The 22482-nt window shown below is 37.8% G+C and overlaps 1 protein-coding gene across 1 annotated transcript in view; it reads right to left on the bottom strand.

Annotated features, from left to right (window-relative positions):
* Positions 1-22482, bottom strand: part of dst (dystonin) — a 128404-nt gene that overhangs the window by 1341 nt on the left and 104581 nt on the right. Inside the window, exons 74-101 of the mRNA XM_015374488.1 lie at positions 21503-21729; positions 21285-21407; positions 21072-21173; positions 20528-20629; positions 20038-20211; positions 19423-19578; positions 19055-19252; positions 18614-18742; positions 17926-18096; positions 16463-16618; positions 16070-16276; positions 15669-15788; positions 14698-14867; positions 14457-14616; positions 12819-13013; positions 12608-12736; positions 11134-11277; positions 9078-9266; positions 8829-8958; positions 8508-8671; positions 8259-8421; positions 7949-8103; positions 7796-7870; positions 7530-7547; positions 5144-5261; positions 1391-1581; positions 1109-1219; positions 545-671 (exon numbers count right to left, since the gene is read on the bottom strand). Coding sequence (XP_015229974.1) covers positions 545-671; positions 1109-1219; positions 1391-1581; positions 5144-5261; positions 7530-7547; positions 7796-7870; positions 7949-8103; positions 8259-8421; positions 8508-8671; positions 8829-8958; positions 9078-9266; positions 11134-11277; positions 12608-12736; positions 12819-13013; positions 14457-14616; positions 14698-14867; positions 15669-15788; positions 16070-16276; positions 16463-16618; positions 17926-18096; positions 18614-18742; positions 19055-19252; positions 19423-19578; positions 20038-20211; positions 20528-20629; positions 21072-21173; positions 21285-21407; positions 21503-21729 — 4104 coding nt within the window. The remainder of the gene's footprint in view (positions 1-544; positions 672-1108; positions 1220-1390; positions 1582-5143; positions 5262-7529; positions 7548-7795; positions 7871-7948; positions 8104-8258; positions 8422-8507; positions 8672-8828; positions 8959-9077; positions 9267-11133; positions 11278-12607; positions 12737-12818; positions 13014-14456; positions 14617-14697; positions 14868-15668; positions 15789-16069; positions 16277-16462; positions 16619-17925; positions 18097-18613; positions 18743-19054; positions 19253-19422; positions 19579-20037; positions 20212-20527; positions 20630-21071; positions 21174-21284; positions 21408-21502; positions 21730-22482) is intronic.

The raw sequence follows: 22482 nt of genomic DNA, 5'->3' as shown, positions 1-22482 counted from the left end.
ATATATTGGCAGTAAGTGAACATGTACAGCTTTTACAGAATCACAAATCCTTAATCTCACTCCAATAGTAAATCCCTCCAAGAAATGTATTTTTCCTTAATTCTAAGCAGAAACATGTAAATTATCTGCAACATATCTTAATAACTATTCTGGCATTTAAAAATGAAAATGATGAAAAAAATATATAAAAATGTTCCAAGTTGTAAAAAGTTTTTTTATATCTGCAGAGAATTGTGTGTTGAGATTCATTCTTTATGAAAAGCAGATCGGTGACCATGGGGGACTTATGAGGGAGTGGCGGCCTAGTGGTTAGGGCAAAGGGCTTTGAATCCTGAGGTTATGAGTTGGCAGTGGGGCACCGCACAATGGCAGCCCACTGCTCCCCAAGGGGATGGGTTAAATGCAGAGAAGTAATTTCCCTCTGGGATTATTAGAGTATATAAAATAAAAAAATACATTAAAAAAATCAAAAATCGAATATATATATAAAAAAAAAATTATATTGGCATTTACATGCAGGAAAATTTCCAGAGAGCAACCTTACCACCAATTGTCTGTGCTCGTGCTTTCAGTACAGCATTGTTGATCAAACTTCCCTCTTCACCTGACTGAAATCCTTTGCCAGATAAATAGCCTGGAAGACGCAGTTTGCTGCCTTGAACTGCTGTGCCCTTTAAAACAAACAGACAAACAAGAAAAAAGAAATAAGTTATGTTTAACATATATAAATGTAAAAAAAAAAAGATTGAAACTTAGATTGAAACTTTTAACTTTTTATAAAAGGTGAGTAGTTTTAAGTGAGTAGTTGTTAGTATAAAAGGGTTCATATTTCAAAATAAAAAACTGATCAAAATATAGCAGCCAGCTTTCAGGACCACATTAGATATTGAGTGAATGATGGAATAGATAAAAATATACCACACCAATTAACAATTTTTTTTAAATCAGTTTTTTATATCAATTTATTTGTAAATTAAAGAAAAAAGGACACATGCAAAGTTAACATCCTAATATTGATTTAGTCTCTTATATTAGTTTGAAATACTATGGATTTCAGTTGGGTTACAAGCCTGCAGCATTCTCCATCACATTATGGTTTCTACGATACCTCTGAGGATGAACCTTGACTTTCAAAGGAGTCTGATGATTTTAGAGGAGTGGAGGGTTTGCTGTTTGTAAGCCATGGCTTATCATAATTGCGAGTAATGTTCTGGGAAGTCTGGGAAACGATGGCAAATTAAGAAAAATTGATTCACAAATCAAGAACTATAAGGAAAACTAGGTGGATGGTGTACGTAATATATGGGGTAAAAATACATGTGAAATAGATGAGATGAATATCAATGTGTCGTGGGCAGGGAGATAAATGAAAACAAGTTTTCCCTCTTACCTTAGGAGTGCTGGAGGCAGCAGGATTTGGCGGAACTGGGTAGCTCTGACTCGAGGTGGATCTGTTGGGAGAGGCTCCTCTGGAAGACGGACGAGACCTCCGGCCTCTGTAGCGGAAGCTTGCCATTACCTGTGTTGCTCCCTCCGGAAGGATGAACTTTTCCCGGAGCTCCATGTTGGTCCGGCCTTTAGCTAAAACATGAAAAACCAGAATGAGTCACAAAGAGATCAATGAACCATCAGGGATTGTAACCCTCTCTTTTTAGTGTGTTGAAGAGATGATGACAAAGGTAATGATGATGATGATGATGATGATAATGATGATAACACTTTATTTTTTTACCACTTTATATTGGATTGGATTTGAATTTGACAAATTAAACTTTTGTCCTGTTTTTAAGCAGTTTTTGTCAAAAATAGCAGGTAAAGCAAAGTTTAAATGAATAATGTAACCACAACAAATATCCACATCCATATCAGTTGAATTAGTGGAAAACTTTAACTTGATGATGAAATAAAGTGTTAATGATGAGATGTTTTTTGTCATCTAAGCAAGATTCATGCAGCATCACATTTCACCCACTCTGAGTAACAGGAATCAAAACACTGCTGCAGTAACACAGGTATACCATAATACATTATAAAACAGTCAACATATTTCAGTAAATCAATTCAAAAGTTGAATTATAGAATAGAACAGACAGAGTGATGCATTATAAGCATATATTTTAAAGACTTCAGATAGTACTAGATTACAGCAAACTCACCTAGAGCCATATATCCATGTGTTTTTGAAAGTATGCAATCAATTCTTGGTTGGGGCTTGTTTTGGAATAATTACTGTATCATTGTAGCATGGCATAGAGACAATCAGCCTGTGGCTCTGCTGAAGTATGGACTTAATAAAACACAGCAGACCAACAGCAGCGGATGACATAGCTCCAAAATTCATCACTGACTGTGGAAACTTTGCACTGGTCCAAAAACAAATTGGACACTGAGCTTATCCACTCTCCCCATAGACACTGGAAGCTCAATTTTTTTCTGTGGCAAAAAAAAAAAATCTAATCCATATTATCTGGTAAAGAAATATGACCATGGTAGCCCATTGTCAGATGTTTAAATCTGCAGGCTCTTGCAGTTCTGACTCTGTCCTCAGGTTAGAAATTCTAAATCGCCTGAGAATGCTAGACTTTTTCACAGGTATATGGATTAAGTATTTTCAATAGCAATGGTATCTTATAGCTAAGCACAGTCTGACAGTTAAATAAAAAAGCAGCCTTATCCAATAAAGATTAGCCCAGAGGTTTGTAACAAGCGGCTCTGGAGTCTAATTGGCTTTTTGGAACCTCTACCATGGCTCTTAACAATGGCTAGAAATGATAAATAAGCCAACTATTGGTTTTGAATAAAGTCTAATAACAAATACCAGTCTAAAAGGCTTTAGCAGGTTTACGAAAGAAAATTTGAAATTCATTTTTTTTTATAATAGAAGGACAATAAAAAATATCACAAAAATGTTTTCAAGTGTCTTGTTTGTCATTATCTTGGAAATTCTGTTTTTTAATTCTGTTTTTTTTTTTTTTTTTTTTATGATGTTTTAGTCATCACATAACATGCTATTGCAGAAAATCCACACTTTCTCTTTATGAAACTATTTACCCTTGTTTTAAAACCTCAAAATACTAATTGTTTAAACAACCAATAAAAACTATTGGTTGTTTAAAATGGCAACAGATTTCCAAACAGCATATATTAGCAAAACAAAAAGAGAGTTGTGTTTTATTAAAATCTTGCGTAATATTTGCAGCTCTAAAGACTTTTATTTGGCTGGATTCTGGGAAAAATTAAAAAGTTGCAGATCCCTGGTTTAGCCCGTAGCATGCTAATAAAATACATTAAAACACGTTTATTAAACATTCCTTTCTTAAAACATCATAATATCAGACTTCATTTTGGGGCTTTAATTAGTTGTGATTAATCTACAATGGGGAAGCGGCGACTCCATGGGCAAATTAGTAGTTTCACAATCAGAATTTGTTGGTTCAAAATCAGCTTCTTCAAGTAATTTGACATATGCTCCAGTAGAAGGCATTAAAGTCTATATTGCCTACCTTTCTGTGTTTGAATTTAAGTGCAATCAGGTAAAAAGCCCAGGACAAGTTCTCTCCATTTACCCCTTTAAGAGAATAGAATATACTCAAACTATAATATAAGATTCTTATTTTTTATTTTATTTTTTGCATTGAGTTACTGAAATGAATGTTATAATTTAATCAGATGCACTTTTTCATCTTTTTCTAAGCCAGCACTTGAACCACAACAAATAAAAAAAAAACAGACAGCAGCAAAAAAAATCAACCTGGCTGCAAAAAGTTGCTGTTTCATGCAATTTAAACGAGAAAATAATGCTGTTTCAGTTTAACATATTAGAAAATTTGGTTTACAGTCATGTTGTCAGACAACTCTGTATATTTATAGTTGTTAAAGTCACACAGGCCTCTCCTCTTGAATTCTTAAATAGTCTAAGGTCATGGATAAAGTGACAGAAGATGATGTGAGTCACACAAACAACTGCATGCATGAAAACCCAGCGGCAGCTGACTGGGAGTGTTTTCTGAGAATGCAGTTTATTCACAGTGGAGCGCTTACACGCTGCTAGGTTACAGAAGTGATACACACCAGGACCAACACAAGCAGCACACACTCGGATGTGCAGACACACATACCGCCAGTGGGTTCATGGAGCAAGGTGAGAAAGTTTGAGATTTGCCAACCTATAGGAGACTGAGTAATTGAAGAGTTTGACTCCGAGCGCAACATTTTGCTCCCGTGGTGATGGACTAGAAGGAACGATACCGTGTTCAGCAGCAGGAGGGTTAAAGCAGGAGAAACATGGATTTATGTTAATTAAAGGAAAGCAGAAACATGAAGAACACTAAGGCTATGGATCAACAGTCATTATTAAGGGCAAAAACTTAAATATCCATATTCATTCAGCTGGTAAATGCAAAATAACATATCAAAATGATGAGTACCCTTGTAACTCCAAAAAAAGATCCTATGGCCAAAGAGGACCTCAGATTAAGATTCTGCACTCTCTGGGAAAAAGAGGCTGTATTACGGTAATTAATGCAAATTACTTATAGAAACCTGAGAGTATTTTCTCCAGCATTATTATATCTGTTTTAATGTGAAATGAAACACTGCTTAAAAGTAGCTGCTCTTTTACACAATTTAAGGTGACCTTTCTAGCTACAAAATATAAGTGACCCCCTATACAGTAAAAAGAAAGCTAAATGCTGTTTATTACCAATCTCATAGAGATCAGTATCAATACCTCATAGGTTTTCAAAATCAGAGAGCAGAAATTAGCCACAAAACTCTAATCTGTCTCTTTTTACAAAAGAGCTATAACTTGTACTCATAATGGATTCAACAACTATATTTTGAAATGTTCTAAGTCTTTAAATATGAAAGTTAGATAAATATAAATTTCTAATCAATAAAGTATTTTAAAAAAGAAATATCAACATTGCAATCATGCTGAATGTATTCATCAGTGTATTGCATTATATAATAAGAGTATTCTATTCATAAATCAAAGATGGTGTATCTTTATACTGACACAACCTGAACTGGTAATCTTGGAGTGTATGAACCTTATGTGCACAAACATCTTTGCAGAATTTAACAAAAACAGATTGTTTCATTTCACTCATATCCACAATGTTTACTTTCTGTCTGCTCTCACCTCGACAAGGGTCGTTCTTCACAAGGAATTCATCTAGAGCCATCCAGCCTCCGCCCACCCGCACCATGACGGTGCTGCGTAAAATTCGCACAAGACGCAGCTGCTGAGAGTCTCCAAACTGAAATGGGCCGTAAGGAAAGCAAAAGGAGGAAATGTTAGAAACACTGCAATGGAAGCTCACCTTCTGCTGTCAAACTAAAAAAAAAGACTTCTTTGATGTATCACAGTGATAAATTTAGCACAGATTTTAGTGGAATGAGATTATATTAGTGAGGAAAATCAGCCTTGTGAGCAGTCTGGTTTTCTCTTTACAAAATCACATGCATATGTAGACACATAAAACATAAAAGTTGTATTATCAAAAGTCTCAAATAACCCAAAGTTAAATCTAACTGGGTCTGTTCTTTTAGTGTGCACAGGGTGTTATTTTATGAGCACAGCCCTTCCTTTAGTACCCACAATAGTCTGATGTAAAGCCTGGATGAACGGTGTCATCTAAATTGTGAATTTCTGTGGCTGATGGTTCTATTTTATAACTGGTTCATGCAATCAGTTTTTCAGAAACTGACACAGCGCCTTTCATGTTTTTGGCTGGAACATCATTCAGGCTCAACATTCAGACTAGTGAGAGGTGAGTGTCATAAAAATTGAGGCTTCCTAACGGTTTCTGGAGCTAAGTAGAAAATGCATCAGTTTCTCAATTGTACCAGTTTTATAAACGGAACTGAATGATGTTTTATGTGTGTCATTTTTGCACATGTTAGTTCTCACTGTAATAATCTCACTTCAGTTTCAGTCACATGCAGCTTAACCTATAACTGCAAGTTTAGCTTATTGAAAAAATTAAATACAATTGAGTTGAAGGCATATGATTATACCACCAGAGGGTACTAGTGTACAATAATTTGCCTCCATCTTAACAAATCATATACCATACAAACATTGAGCATTTCATGGACTTAAATGCTTCAAGCTTCATGAAAGTAATGACATGGCAGTTGGAGTTGCACAAAAACGTGCAAATGACAATCACAATTGCATGCTCTCTGTCCATACAACAGGCTGACATCATGATCAAGGGAGCAAACATCCAACTCCAGCAACCTTTGTGGCACTTTCTACAGCTATAATTTAAATGCTGAGAATGCTGATGGCACTGATGCATATCAGATGCAGCTAGCTCTGCTAACACAGTGGGGAAAAATGGGGGAATGGTTCAAGTTGTTTCTGTTTAATTAACCATAGTGTGACACTCAGACATGACCAAACACTGATGATTTTCATCTAACTCCTTAAAGCTGCTTCAGGTTTCTTGATATAATCTTTTATGATCATAGAAATGATTAAATGTGACTGGTGATTCTAATGATCAGAAACATTACAGGTGATGAAGTAAAGAAGAGGCACAAAGAAACAGCTAAAGAGTAACCATTTACCAGAATACAGCTTTCCAAAACCTCAACGTGTAGGTGGTGGGTAAGATTTTGATTTTCCCTGTTTGCTATTGTCTCATCGCCCATTAGGGAGTCATGTAAGCAGTGAACCAGACCAAACTGTCAAAAGAGTTATTTCAATTCAATGTTGAGTGATACATTAACACAAACTGTTGCATAAGCCACCTCTTATACCCTTATCCAGTCTCACTAACCCTTATCTCAGATTGACTTTCTAACATGTACAGTCTCTTGCAAAAATATTTCATACCCAGTCAACCATTTTACATGTATCCACAATACAACCATAATCCTTTTATGTATTTCATTTATACAATTAACCGACACAATTTAATTTTATGTAAAATAGTTACAATTGGTATGGATACTTTTGCAAGATACTGTGATATCACAGAATGATTTCTCATGAAAGGAATTGAAATAAATGTTGATATCATTATAATTGCCCAACTTTGTAATTATTTCTCATAATGAGAAGTTGGCTGAAGGATGAACCTCTGTCAGCCATTGTGAAGGTAAATCATTCCCATGACACTGAAGCATAAAAGCCAAGCAAACAGAAAGCGCTGTTAGATGCGCAGCTGATGAATTTATGCCAGAGAACCACTGAATACACAGCCTGAAATGGTGCTGGCAAGTCAATATTGTATTTCCTGAAACTCAAAAGCAGATATATAAACACATATGTGAACAGTTGTCATGTTGGGCTTTTAATAGAATTAATCTGTTTGGTTTAAAAATAATAATCATGTGCTAATACAAATATTAACAGTATATATTTTTATTTTCTACTTCTGAGTTCCAGTCTAATAACTGCAGCCAAGAATCTAGGCAGAAAGTGTTAACTGGACAGCAAACATGGTAAATGCAGAAAAGCATAAAGGATTTAAAAAGAACAGAACAGACATGAACACAGAGGACTTTGCATGTACCTGGTTTCCAAGGTAGAACTGGTGGAAAAAACAATAAAAACATATAAAGATTAGCAAAAGTGTAATGAATTTTTACCCATTTAACACTTACCTTCATATAGACCTCCCAACCCCACCACCAAAAAAAAAAAAAAATATATATATATATATATATATATATATATATATATATATATATATATATATATATATATATATATATATATTTATACAGTATATATCTGCCTTAGATAGACATGAGGTCTTTAAAACTAACATACACTTACCCTATATTTATTTGCTCCGATTTGTTCCACTTGAAATCTTTTTGGACATTTGCATTTTGCAACTTGACGTGTAACCTGCAAAGAGAGTGTTTATTACTGAACTGTCTCTTTAAAAAGAAAATTCGATCTTTGGCCATAAAGGTTTTATATTACCTCATCTTCGATTTTGTCAGCATCAGTTAATGGCTTGTAGGCGTCTTTGTTTGGATGAAGAGCTGCCACAAACTCATAGTAGTCAATATAACCATCACCGTCTCTGTCGAATATGTCCGCTACGGCGCTCATCTCCAGGCGGCTGGTGGGGAATTCTTGGGAGGAGAAAATGCACTGTTTTAGCGTATTCTCAATTTTGAATGAATGAATATTTGTCTTATTGTTTTTTGCCATTTTAGGTATAATTAAAAAAGTCACTTTTTACAGGATGGTTGTAAGCTCTTTCATTAGTTGTGTAGTAGACACTTACTGGATGATAGAATTCCCTCTATGAACTCCTGTCGGGTCACTTTGCCATCCTGGTCCTTGTCAATCCGCCGGAAGAAGTCCATAACACGAGACTTTTTGTGGTTCATCCAGCGCATGTAGCGTTTCCGCCAGACATCAAAGTCAAAGTTTGCAAATTCCTTTAACTAAACAAAAAAAAAGAAACACTGAAAGTGACACAAATTTCAAAAAAAAAAAATGTGTTTACAAAAATATAGAAGTCCTGATTTACCTCCTCAAGTCTGTCTAATGCGTCGTTGAGTTTCCTCCTTCTGTCCAAAGCCAGGAGCCACACATGCTGCCATTTGGTAACTAGCAGGTTAACTCGTGGGTTCTTGGTTTCAATCAGAGCTTGTGTTGTAGATGTGTACATAGTTTGTGTGGGAGAGCGTTTTCCTGTAGGTGAAAGATACAACTCCATATAAGAATAGTCATGATATCATTTACGCTGCCAAAAGGGGAAGATTAGGATGTTGAGTCACCATGCAGTGACTCAACACTTGGCCAGGTGCCTCAGATCACACTCTGGGCAGGATATGAAAGGGATACATACTTCCAGCTCGTCCTTTGTCCAGGACGGGGATCTGTGATTGAATGAGGGGCTCAGCAGCTGGTTTCCTTTTATGTGTTTTAGTGATTTTGTCAACATCTGGCTGCTTTCTTGTCATTTCCTCCATGAAGGTCTGCAGAGGAAAGTAACAGCTACTGTAATTAAAACGGTCATAAAACCAAAACAGCTTTGGACAAGTAAATCAGAACCAATCAAAAGAAGTGTTGTTTTTTTTCCATAGTTTGACTTCACCTGATGTTCTGCTATGAGGCTTTTGATTTCTTCAATTTCCTGAGGCAGTGTCTCTCTATCTCTGTCGCTGAGGTTAGTCTCAGCCCACTGCAGCCAGGTCAGCAAATTTTCCAACAGATCTTGTGTGGCTAACAGCTCAGTAAGGGCCAAGCCCAATCGCTGCTGGTGCTGTCTGACCCAGGCCTGTACCTGTAACAAAAGCATATATGAACTCCCGAGGTTTCCCTCTTTAAACATAGTTAGTTACTTCCACAAATTTATTTCAGAAGAACTTTAGATCTGGCCACATTTAACATATTGTGCCCTGAAACCTTAAAGATATGTTTTTCAGACACTGCTAGTATGTTGTGATTAAAAACCCCTTTGTTTGCATGTGTCACAATACATGCCAGAGTTTTTTTTTTTTATAGGTTGACCTCATAAAATAAGAAATTGTGAAAGAATTTTGAATACAATAAAATTAATTTTGAATTAGCAACTTCAAACAGTGCTAAATGTGGGAGCTGCTTCTGTCAGACCTACACTGAAAAAAAGTCAAACAGCTGTATTGACCCACAATACTGCAAATTGAGGAGGCAAACAATCATTTAATACATCATATCTGCTCCTCTGAGTTACAGGGGATAAAGAGGATCCTTGACCCTTCTAAAATCCACCAGCATCTCCTTAGTCTCATGCAGAAGCATTGTGTCTGCACCACCACATCAGGTGTTCAACCTCCTCTCTGTATTTGGACTCATCATTGTTTGTGTATCCCACTACTACTGTGTCATCTGCAGACCTCAATATATGAGAGCTTGACTTGTCTTGCATTCATATGTCAGCAGAGCTAACAGCGGGGGCTCAGCAGGTAGTCTTGGGGTGAGGCAGTGCTGAGTTTGATGGAGGAAGGGACAGTGTTTTGGATTCTGATAGTCTTAGATCTGTTGGTTAGGAAGTCCAGGACCCAGATCCCCAATTCATGACCACAATTGTTAAGGCTATACTGTAGGTTGGGAATCATTCAGGCCTGTCCCTGTGGAACACTTGGTCCCTGTGGAACACTTGGGGACAGGGATAACAGTGGCAGAATTAAAGCAGGTTGGGAGAGGAGTGACAGTAAGGTGTTAAAGATGTCCGCAAACCCCTCAGACAGCTGGTCTGCACAGTCCCTTAGAACCTGCCCTACGATTTTGTCAGGGTCTGCAGCCTTACAGGAGTTGATTCCCTGAATGGTCTTCCTCATGCCTGGTGTAGCCACAGGGAGGGGCGTGTCACATGGTGGTGATGTGAGTCTGATGTTGATAGCGGTGTTGGGATCATCAAAGAGAGCAGAGAACCTTTTGAGATCATCTGGCAATGAGGGGGTCTATTGGGCTTTTTTCATCTCTGTTGTAGCCCATGATGCATTTGATGCCCTCCCAGGACTAGAACAGGACCCAACTTAGTATTAAAGGAATTAAAATAAGGCTTAAACCACGGGAGATGGAGATGCTGCTGCACCTATATGCAACGCCATGGCAATGGATGAACCATACCCGCAAACTGTTTCAAGTTTGAAAAATTGCCTTGTCAGTGTTTAGGGCTTATATTGTAACTAGTTTGTAGATCAGCTTTGCATATGCCATAAAGTTTTCACATATTTTCATGCATGCAAATCTTTTTAAGATCAAGCCATAAATGCGTGAAACTAAAGGAGAAAGCTACTTCAACCAAAATCAGCTAGCTTATCTGCAAAATAGGTTGCTTTTGGTTCTTCTGCGGGTTCACAGAAATAAAGGTAAAAAAATTTGATTATTTAATTGACGACCTAACAAAACATAGTGACACCTCTCCCAAAGTTATCTTCTAAATTGCTAGTAGTGTGGCAAGACCTGTTTTCCTCAGGCTGGGGTTTAAATGTTATTATTCATGTTTAAGCTGTTCAATAAAAACAAAATAATCATCAGTTAATGGATACTAAATTTACAAATACCAGTGTATGTTCTTGACTGAAGCTAGAGAAAATGGACATTAAAGTGTGTTGTAAGACAAATACATATTGCATGAAAGGCATGCATAGCAGCTGCAAACTGACCTCCTCAAACCTGGCTTTAATGATGGTGTTCCAGTGCTTGATGGTTGTGATGGAGTCTGGATGGCATATGCTGAGAATAGCCTCCCCCATACTGGTTGCTTTATTCAGAGCAACTCGCTTCTCCTCCAGCTTTTTCATCAAATCCTTTAAAACAGCAAATAGAAAACTGTTTACATTTGGATTGGCTTATCTTTAGCAAACCTAAAAATAAAACATTGCTTGTGTGTGTTTTCATGTGAGAGCAATGCAGAACAATTTTTGAAAGATGAAATCATAGGAAAAATAGAGTGCTCAGTTTTTGGCTTTAAGGAAGACACGGCTGACAGGTTACAAGCAAGTCTTGACTGTTTCTTTGAGGGGAAACATAATTCAAAATGTTGGAAAGCCTGATTTCTTTAAAAAATAAGGGAAAACAATCCTCAGACTGTACAATAAAAATACTACCAAAAGTACTATCGGATTGCAATATATAATGTCAGACAGATAAAACCCCTAACCCAACTCAACGAGCAGGTGCACCATTTTTTTTATCATGAAGCCTTTTTTAAATGAATAAAATAATAACAAATAATTGTACTTTATTGATCTCACATTGAAGAAATGTACCCCTTCATTTAACCCATCCCCTAGGGGAGCAGTGAGCTGCCATTGTGCAGCACCTTGGAAGCAATCGGGAGTTAAGGGTTTTGCTCAGGAACCCAGAGTAGAGACAGTGGGATAAAAACTGGGTAATTGCAATGTTCTCAGAGCAAAAGTGCACTGCTCTAACCCACTAGGCAAAAACTCCCCGAAATCTGCCTTTAAACCATCCCGTTGGGGAGCGTTGGACTGCCATTGTGCAGCGCCCGGGGAGCAGTGTGGGGTTAAGGGTCTTTGCTTAGGGACCCAGCGTGGCAGGCGGTGGGGGTGGGTGGGTCTCGAGCTCAGAACCTCAGGAGTCCAAGCTAACGACTAAGGAGAGGGGCAGCTTGTGAACGACGTGATGGAGGATGGGTATCTTTTTTATACCTACCTATCTCATCTATTTAAGGATAAGTTGCATTGATTAGACTTAAAAAATCATGAGTGAAACGGAAATATATGTATGTAATGACATTAATAGATTTAGCTAAATAAATGAGAGACGGGTCTTAAGGACTTGTACATCCACCAAGCAAGACAAGGTGTCTTTGTCTTTTTTCTTCAGTTGCGTCAAAAGATTGTAGTTTTTCGCACAATCTGCCCAATGAAAACATTTCCGGCCTTTGAGAAAAGTTTTTTGTTTTACCTATTGTTATAATTGCTTTATGAGGATCCTTGGACCTACAGCATGTGAATGCATGTATATATGTCACTACATTTAATATGAAAAAACTATGATGACACTCAGAGATGCTAGTTCTTGGAAAAGAAGGACATGCAAAGTCTAGTTTGCTTGCATTTAGCATCTTTGCCCATTGTTCTAAAGTATTTAATAATAAAATTATTTGCTTGCCTTGTGTTGTTCAATTAGCGCCCGCAGAGCTTCCTCGTCATCAGGCAGGCTACCATGAAAACGCAAACTCTGTTCCGCCTCGGCTAGCCACTCCAGCAGGATATGAACAGAGGAATGAAATTCCTCAGCCTGCAGCAAGAAAAAGAAACATCAGTAAGGCTCAGAGTAATAGTTAAACTTCCATGTACAAAAACAAGAGACTTTGCGGTACCTGACATAGGGCCTGCTCAAGCCGGGTCTGCTTGGACACAGACAAGTTGCACACAGTATCCCAGCGAGTGCTCAGCTCCTGCATCTGGGCTTTGACCCAGGAGGAGTCATCATGGCTATTCTCAACAAGCTCCTTCGCAGAACGCTTGAGAGCCTGAATGCTCACTGTGCGCTTTCCCAGCTCCTTTTGGAAAACCTACAAGAACAAGTTCACAGAGGAGACAATCATGAGATGCATCGGAGTGTAAAGCATTCAACACTTTCTGAACTAATAAAAACAAATGTATAGAATTTGAGATATGCTATTCTATATACCGGACAAAACTGCTCACTATAAAGGGAATTATTACAGTGCCTTGCAAGGTGGTATTTGTCTTCAAACTTTCCTTTTTTGAAGGGGTATGGTCAATGATTGTTACAGACCCAGGCCTTATGAGCTGGACTCTCGGTTTGTGTGCGTATTTGAATTTGCCTTCCATCAGTTACTCTTAGTATTTACTAGTGTTGCGCCTATGCCATTTTTTTGGCCCTGATACCGATACCCGATACCTAGCTGTGCAGTATCGGCCGATACCATACCGATACCATCTGTTTGAAAATAATGTGTGTGTGTATATATGAAGAACTGCATAGTACTGCTACATAGTACCAGTATCGGGGCCCCGCCCAATACTGGTATCAGTATCGGTGCAACACTAGTATTTACTATTCTTTGCTTTATCTTTAATAAACCTTATGCACCTTTAACTGTGGAATGGTCCCCCCGTTAATTGCCATGACAACTATATGATATTAAAACCTCTTTGACACACAAATATAAAAAGTGTGATACATATTTGTATTTAGATCTCCAGAGTCAAATTTTTCAATTATTATTATTACTTTTTTTTTTTTTTTACGTCAAATAATGACTAATGAAATAATGACTTTTGGCCCATTCTTCCCTCTAAAACAATTCATGCCCCGTCAAAATGGACCTGTGAATTTTGAGTTGTTATTGTGGATTTTGAACCAATTTAGTATTTAAACTTAAAGATTTAACACATAAATATGATCTTCTATATTTCTGGCAATGAATAGCAGGTTTATGCCTAAACCTGCTATTCTATTGAACAGTAAACCTCTAGGTAATACTTTGCATGTAGGCAAATAGACCACTTTTTTTATTTTTTTGTATTCCAAACCCAGGTTTAAATTTCTTTCCACTTCACAACTACGCTCGACCTTATGTTGGTGAAAACATTTAGATTCCAATAAAATATATTTTGGAGGTTTTAGTTATTAATATTACATAATGAGAAATTGTTCAAGGGATCTGAATATTATTTGAAGGTACTGTACATGTAGATATTAGACACATTTTATTAAACAAGCAAACATACAAACAATACCCCAAAGCCCTTTTTACTGTATGACAGTGCCATCCATTAAGTTGTTTCAATACAGCTGCCGTCACAGCCCAACCCTTGTGTGGTTTTAGTACCACAATGATTAGAAAGAAAGCCACTAAAAAGGATGAAAGTAAAAGGTGGAGGGGCTGAAGTGAAAACCTTTAGATCTTTTCAAAGTCACTGCTTTTCATATTTATAAGCAACAAAAGTCTGACATATTGTGTGTGTTTGATGTGTTTTTTTTCTACCTTATGGTTGTCTATCAGGTTGAGAACCAGGTCAATGTCTCCATGTATAGGCTGGTCCTCAGCCAGCTGAGGCTCCACCTTATACAGCCAGTCGATGAGAGCCTGGAGGGCATCTGTAAACTGACCAGAGAACAGCAGGGCCTCCTCCAGTTTGTTTTGTCTGCAGATGAACACAAATGACAAATCAGTTCGCTGGCAGCAGTTGTCGACAAGAGAGAAAAAAGGGATAATTTATCCTCACCTTTCTACTGACTTTCCACAAACCGTGTCCCACTTATCCCTCAGCTCACTAAGCATGTCGTCCAGTTTCTGCTTATCATCCTGAAGAACAGTTTTGTCTTTCAGGGCCCGCCCTGTTCTAGCAGTGGTGTCGTACACCGAGTGTTTACTACCGAGGGCTTTCTGGAACTCCTGGATGAGATAAAACACAATCACATTTTCCAGAAAAACTAAAATCTGTCCTTTGCTGAGAAGTCTGCACCCTTGGATGAAAAGTCAGAAGATTATTTTCTATCTACTGCTGGAATGACAACAGTGTCCCAATCTGACTGTTGTGATTAAGATGCAGTGCTATGTAAGGCAAACACAAAAGGGGGTCAAATCTGAGCTACTGCTCCAGAGAGATTAAAAGTATCCAATCCCTAATAGATTTGGTCCAGCACCGGATTACGATAGGATTAGCTCGATCTACCTATAAAATGATGCAAACATGGCAAGAATGAACAATAAACTGAACAGATTAATGAAAAATATATCTTGAATGATAATAATAAATGTCCCTAAATAGTCCTAACTGCTTCCCTTCAAATGTTAAACATGGTCACATTGGTCAGAATGAAAGAGAAAGCAAATAAATAAATAAATACTGCATGTTCTTGGACATAAGCAGACAGCAGTTTTGCATCCAACATAAAAAAGGCAAATATTTGAGTGTTCACATTAATAATCAAAACAAATATCTGATTTTGAATTACACTTTTAGATTTAATAACAGGAAAAAAAAGATTTTTTTGTCTGTAGTAACAATCAATCATAGCTGATCAAGTTCTGTTTTAATCCGTGGTCAACTGATTTGTGCATCTAATTAAATATTTACATTTTCGCATGTGTTTACGTTTGATGAGTGAAGCCATCATTGCTGTATATACCATAAAAGGAGAGGACCTAGCAGGGTTTATGTTCTATACATTTGGCTACACATTGATTTGTCACCTTGTGCTGTGCCAGCTGCATCTTGATTTTGTCTGGGTCATTGGCAATTTCCACCTCAGAGTCCAAGGCCTTCTCAGATTCTTCCAACCACTCCATCAGTTTGTTAAAGGTTTCATGGAACTAAAAAAAAAAACATTGCAAACAGAGTACGCAGGTTTGAAATATGTACCATTGCATTTGATTTATCACAATGTTCTGTTTTATGTTGATGTGATCAAGCTCTCTGGCTGGAAGCTTAGATTTGTTCCTTACTAACAAAAACAAATCTAGAACATGCAGACAGATTATAAAACAGGCCTTAAATATAGTTTCCACTAAGCTTTCCAATAATAGTACAACAATGCGGATAACATTGAAACAAGCCAGTGCCAGACTCAATATAAACATGGATAAAGCGTTACCTGCTTTGCCCTTTTCCTGGCATCATCCAGCACTCGACCTCGCTCTACAGACCTCTGCACCAGCTTCTCCCAGCGACTCTGTACGCTGAGCAAAAGGTTCTTGATCAACACCACATCCTTTTTCTGGCTGAAATACTTCAAATGCGTGCCCGTCTTGTCCAGTTCGATGATGTGCTCTCTGTGGGAGTTCACCTCAGTCACAAACATCTGAACAACCACGGAAAACATGGAAAGAGGACAGATGTTTATTTTCAAAGTAATGAAGAAAAGAATGTAAAGATAAAAACTGGTTATATTCCAAAAATACATTCATTAATGATACACAATCTAAAACCTATTTATTTTCATCAGGATTAGTTTTCCCACCAGAGGCTCTGTCTCTCCACACATTACCTTATGCTCATCAATCTGAAACATGATGGTCTCCAGAATGAGGGAAGCAGGAGAAACCATGTTCAGTGTCTGTTCTGCTTGGGTCAGCCAAACAATAAAGTCCTGAAGAGAGCTGTGGAAATCTGTGGCCAGCGTTAAAGCCTCTTCAAGTTTTGCCTGTGGACACAAACCACCAGAGTGTTGATTTCCCTACATACACAAACATTGTCCTAATAACTACACTTCACTATTCAGTGCTGCAGCTTTCCCTGTTAACAGATCTGGGCGGTTTTAATGGTCAGGCTGAAAGGCAATAATGAGCTTTTAATTGAGGAAGAGAGACATCCAAAGTAACTCTTTTCTGAATCATATCCGCTCATCCCAGCAGAGATGGCTCAGTTCCAAAGTATGACAGTGAAAAACATATTACAACACTGGTGAGACTTTTGGGATGATAAAAAAAAAAAAAAAAAAAAACTCAACATTTCTGGAGTGAATAATGATATGAGTTTTGACAACATACAGAGCTTTGCAAAGGTATTCAACCTCCATCAATGTTTTCAGATTTTATCGTACTGCAAATGCATACTTCATAGTATTCTTCTGGGATTTTATGCAACAGACCATCAACAAGCAGAACATAATTGTTACTTGGAAGGAAAGGGTTACATTGTTTATATTTTGTTTTTTTGCAGCCCCTAACAGGTTTTGCACTATACTTAGCTCAATCATTTCCTCATCAACACCAGAAAGCCATCCTCACAACATGATGCAAACTGTCAGACATCCAGTTGTCTGAAGTTTAAAATTTTCTCTATGTCCTTCCTGGTGTCCTCCTTAGTCTTCATGAGGCTGTCTGTCCACTAATGTTCTTCTCCAACCCTCATAAAACAGTAGCTTTATATTTAGATTTAATTGCAAAAAATGTTTCCTTTATTCTTAAATTATGTGACTTCTAAAAACAATTGGTTGGACTGGAATGAATTCATTTGTAACTTTTTCTTGTATTTGAAAAATTTGGGATTTTTACAATAAATAAATCAGTTTTCTGTTATAGGTGAGAAATCTGAAAATGTTTCAGAGGTATAGATGCTTTTGTAGGATATTAGACATCTCTTCCACAAAAAAGTACAATTTAAAAGACACATGATAAGTTAAAAAAAAACAAAAATAAATATGCTTCTGAATTTAAATAAAAGTGATCTGTTCTGAATATCTGTTTTGTTCTTTTCCGGGTCATCACCAGGGCAACACATAAAAAGGTTATGCTCCACCTCGCCGACAACTGCACTGCTGCAATCAAGAGCGTAACCATATCCTGTGCACCTTTGCCAGCACTTACACCCTTCATTATCGACACAGGGATTAAAGGCTTCTAGCTGTAGAGTCAGAGCTCAAGTGTTTGTCAGCGATACCTCCCTGGGACAAGAGGTGGTGAGTCATTTCTGCTCAGAGCGCTAAATGCCATACAGTGACTCCCCTACCTTCCTCTCTGCGACCTTCGCCTGCACAGCTTCCCATTTCTCCTTCAGGCAGGAAAGGTCCTGCTCTGTATTGATGTCCGGGCCCTCGGGCGTCATGGCAAGCAGCTGGCCTCCCTTCTCAAGCAGCTTCCTATACAACTCCCCCTTAGCCTCAAAGGTAGAACACAACTCCTAAAACAGAAACAAATACCATGGCGTGAGGAGAGTTTTTGTCAGCGAAACAAAAAGTTCAAGACAGCTTGTTAGTAAGCAGCTAGGCCAAGTTTTATCCAAAAATGGAGAAAGAATGAGCACAGCAAGGCCTTTTAGGACTTTGAGAAACATGTTTCCAATAATAGTTTAAACAGTATAAAGTTACCAATTTGGAAAAGTTATTGTTTCCAGAGTTTGGCTGTTTTTAGTTCTATCGAATGTCACATTTCTGTTTCTTTAGGAAACAACTGCGGCTGAAGTGTCTCCATTAGTGGGAGCAAAAAAGTAAAGAGAGAAAACATTCCCAGATTCATTAAGGTCGGACATGGACTAATCAATTAGAAACACTTAATAGACTTGTTTGTCACACTCTGCGAGATGTGTATTTTGAAGTGTCGCTTAATTTTCACACTTGAGATAAAACACAGCACAGACGCAGCCACCTTCTCACCAGCCAGCCATCTGCATGCAGCCTTTCATATTGTTAAACACATACCAGATGGGCGTTAAGCTGCTCCCGAGCCGTGTCTGGTAAACCTCCCACAGCCTTTGATGCCAACAGCTGACGTTCTGTGTCTTTCAGCCATTGCTGCATATCTTCTATCTCACCATGGAAACCTTGGGCCTAAAACACAATACAACCTGGGTCAGAACAAAAGGTGACTCGCACACACAGACCTGAAGCTGGGAGAGGAACGGGACTAAGTTAACAATGACTTCACATGATTTCTGACATATTCCATATCATATTTTCTTTTTATCAAAGCAGTTCTCCTGAACTGTGTGATTATTAGAAGTGTACCACAGGTTGCCAATTTAATAATGAATTTGTGGGAATGAGATCAATCATCCAAACAGAATGTAAGGACTTTATTCTTACATACTGGATCACAGTTTGTAACCATTAAAGAGATTATTTTGTGAAATCTGTAAGAACCTGAAGCAGAGATGCTTCAAGCTGTTTCTTCCTCTGGTCCGTTTTCTCAAGGATGGCCTTCCACCTATGGTTTAGATTCTCCAGTTTGCTCTGTAGGCTGGAAGCTTCCTCTCCAGCACTGGACTCGACCAGCTCATTACCCGCTTTGTTCACGGTCTCCACTGTCGCCTTGTGAGCCAATACATCAATTTGGAGAACCTTTAGAGAAAAAAACGACTTGTTAACTAACTGGTGACCTGTTTTAAGCATTTCACAGATACCAAACCGGATAGATAGGACATTTATTGTGGAGGTTAACTATATTCCAAATAAAATAATCTAATGAAGCTATAATGTGACTCAATGATTAAAGGTAGATTTGTTCCTACATGATGCTTGGCGAGCTCTATCTCGATGGCTTTGGGGTCTCCTGCAGCTTTTCGTTGCTCATTGAGCAGTTCTTCTGTGTGGCTCATCCAGGCCAGCAGCTCATCCAGTGCATGCTGGAATTGGCCCAGTGCCAGCAGCCCCCCCTCAAGTTTGTGCTGGATTAATGACAGATTGACCCATTAAATTTAGCATTCAGCACAAACACTTGACATAAACATGGAATATTTAACAGTCCAGTGGAGCTTTTGTTTTAGCTTTGATACTTCAAAGAACTTGAGCAAGTAATTCTTATAATGATCAAAGAGGTTAACAGAGGTTAAATACTAAAGGTATGATAAAACAAATATTTTATTTCAGCATTTCTTTTACTAATATACTTTAAAAACCTACAAAGGATAAAGGAACAGGTAAAGTTTAATATAAAATCAGTTGTAAGTAGAACAGTCTATTTAGTTTGAGAAGTTTTTTTAAGCAACTTTAATGCAAGATAAATGATTAAAATGTCTACATTATTTTAAAAGAATAGTATTTTTTTATTATTATTAATCATAAAAGTCTATATCTTGAAGGGGTGCAGTTGAGTTTTCCTCTCTAGGTCGTTTCCCTGCCCTGACCTGTCGGCTGATGATCTTTTCGTCCAGGTTCTCCCAAAGCATTCTGAGCTCAGACATCGGCTCCTTGATGGCACAGCGATCAGCCTCCTCTGTCACCTTCTTCAGTAGGAGGCCAGCCTGGTGGTTCAGGCGCTCCATCTCGATCTGGAGCTGGTAGGCTTCTCCTTTGAACTCCTGACAAAAGGAGCAGCATGAAACCAAGTCAACCAATCAGTCAACACAAGCTCAAAGACAGGCTGAGAAAAGCAGAGCCGTTTGCTTAGGAGAGTGTTTGCGTTATTGCACATCAAAGGTGCATTGGAAACCTTTCTTTTAGAGGAAAAAGAAGTTCAGGTAGTGAATTGGTGCTTAAAAATAAACACAGCAGATATGAATACGTCTGGTGTTTAAAATAATCTGCTTTAAAAAAAAAATATTCAGGGAACAGGAAAGAAGAGAATTGGTTGTAAATCTGTTATCATTCAGTTTCACAAAAAATCATCACCAGTACCTTGAGTTCTACGATTTGCTGTTTGACCGTCTCCAAGTCTGTGCCTACAGGGGACATTGAATCCAGTTTGTTCTCCAGAATATCCACCCAGTCAAACATACCCTGTGTACAAAGTAGGAAACTATTGTTCACGTCACAAAACAAAGCTTAGTTCACACAGAGTCATGTTACCGCCATGTTCTTCTCATTTCATGCAGGAAAAGCTCCTGCTCTCATGCACAGCTTGTAAATAGGTGAACATTTACAATGAAATTAAAGTAAATCACAAACTGAACTCGACAAAATTAAAGCAGCTGACTTCTTAAAGATTTTATAAGAACTTCATAGTGTAGTAAAAGCTGAACCAAAAAAGCAACCCTGTGGTTGGTGTTTATTGTTTCTAAGTTACGAGTCCTCTCGTAAAATGTTGTATCACTCAAATCAGTTGTTTGATCTTAAAAACATCTGCCCTGCTGTTCGGATTTAGCTTTCACAGATATACAAGTCAAAAGAAATAACTACCAAAAGGTAAAATAAACAAAAACAAAAAGAAATGTGTTCATACCTGAAGACCATCTTGAAACTGGACAGCCGCCTGCATGGCCTCTTCCAGTCTCTCTACTCTTTCTTTCCAGGACTTGTTGAGATGCTCCCATGCTGAATTCACCTAGAGACATACAGTAAAACAGAACGATTAGATACATCGGGTTACACAAATGCTTTATGGTTTAACTGGGTTAAACTTTTGCACTTAAATAGGGGAAATCTTATCCATTACCTCATCCACACTTTTCTTTATGACAGGCTTGTCTGGTTCCCCACAAGCTGTCATAAGTTCTGCTCCCTGGTTCCGTACCACATCTAATTCTTCCTGCAGCCCATCGATTTCCTCTTTGAAACCCTGTAAAATATATCAGGCATGGTCTCATTTACTAAAATCCTTATTTGTTTTATTATCTATGGACTAATTCAGAAGTTCTGTCATTTTTTTCCCACCTCCACAAATTCCTGCTGCTGCTTGACGACTGAGGGGTCCACTCCAGGCTCCTCCAGCTCCCTCAGCAGGTCTTGGCTGTCTTTGATCGTGACAATGAGAGCGCAGTGGTCACACCAGAACTTGTCTGCCAGATCCATCACATCAAGCAGCTTAGCCTCTCGCTCCTCTAGCAAGGCTTGGATGTCGTTCCACAAGAACACCATGTGGTCCAGCTTGTCTTGGACGGCTAAAGGAGAAACAATTAAGAGTGTTACAAACATGATAAATAGAACATAAAGGATTTTAACGGTTTATTTTTTCTTTCCACTTTGCTATCCTTCTTTTTTTACTTTTTTTTTTTACAATTTTATTTTTTTTTTTTTTTCATGAAAAAATCAACTTATTTTTAGTTATAGCACATTCACAACAACTTAGAGATGCAACAAAAAAAAAATGGCTAGTGACTAAAGTAAGAAATGTATCTAAATTTGTTTGGATGAAACATATGAAGCCAATCTTTTTCCACTCCCTGATCACACCATAATGAAATGCAAAAAGGTTTAAATATATAAATATGTATATGTATTGCAGTGGCAATCTTTGTTTCCACAAATACCAGTTAGAGCTGTGGACACAGTAATTTCTTCACGCGCACGACATGACAAGTTCTTAAAGTTTTGGTGTCTTTACTTATAAAATAGCACAGTAAGAAAAGTTTATGCTCCCAAGCCTTGCACAGCTCTGCCTAAACTGGTGCTGCATGTTCTCAGTTTCATCACTCTAAGGGAGCGTCATCAAACATTTTTTATATGAATAACCTTTTTCTTAGAACAATGAAATACACAATGACATGAACTAAAAATGACATAAATTATAAACTACAACTATGAATCATACATATTTTTTGCATTTTCTATTTTTTTGCTTTTTGGCTCTTACAAATATATGTATATGATACGTAGAGGCATGCGTTTTGTTTATTCATGCTGTGAGAAAAAAA

This window comes from Cyprinodon variegatus, unplaced genomic scaffold (assembly GCF_000732505.1).
Source record: "Cyprinodon variegatus isolate N-32 unplaced genomic scaffold, C_variegatus-1.0 Scaffold104, whole genome shotgun sequence".
Taxonomy (NCBI): Eukaryota; Metazoa; Chordata; class Actinopteri; order Cyprinodontiformes; family Cyprinodontidae; genus Cyprinodon; species Cyprinodon variegatus.
Note: the sequence above shows the minus strand (reverse complement) of the source record. Positions and strands in the feature narration are given on the sequence as shown.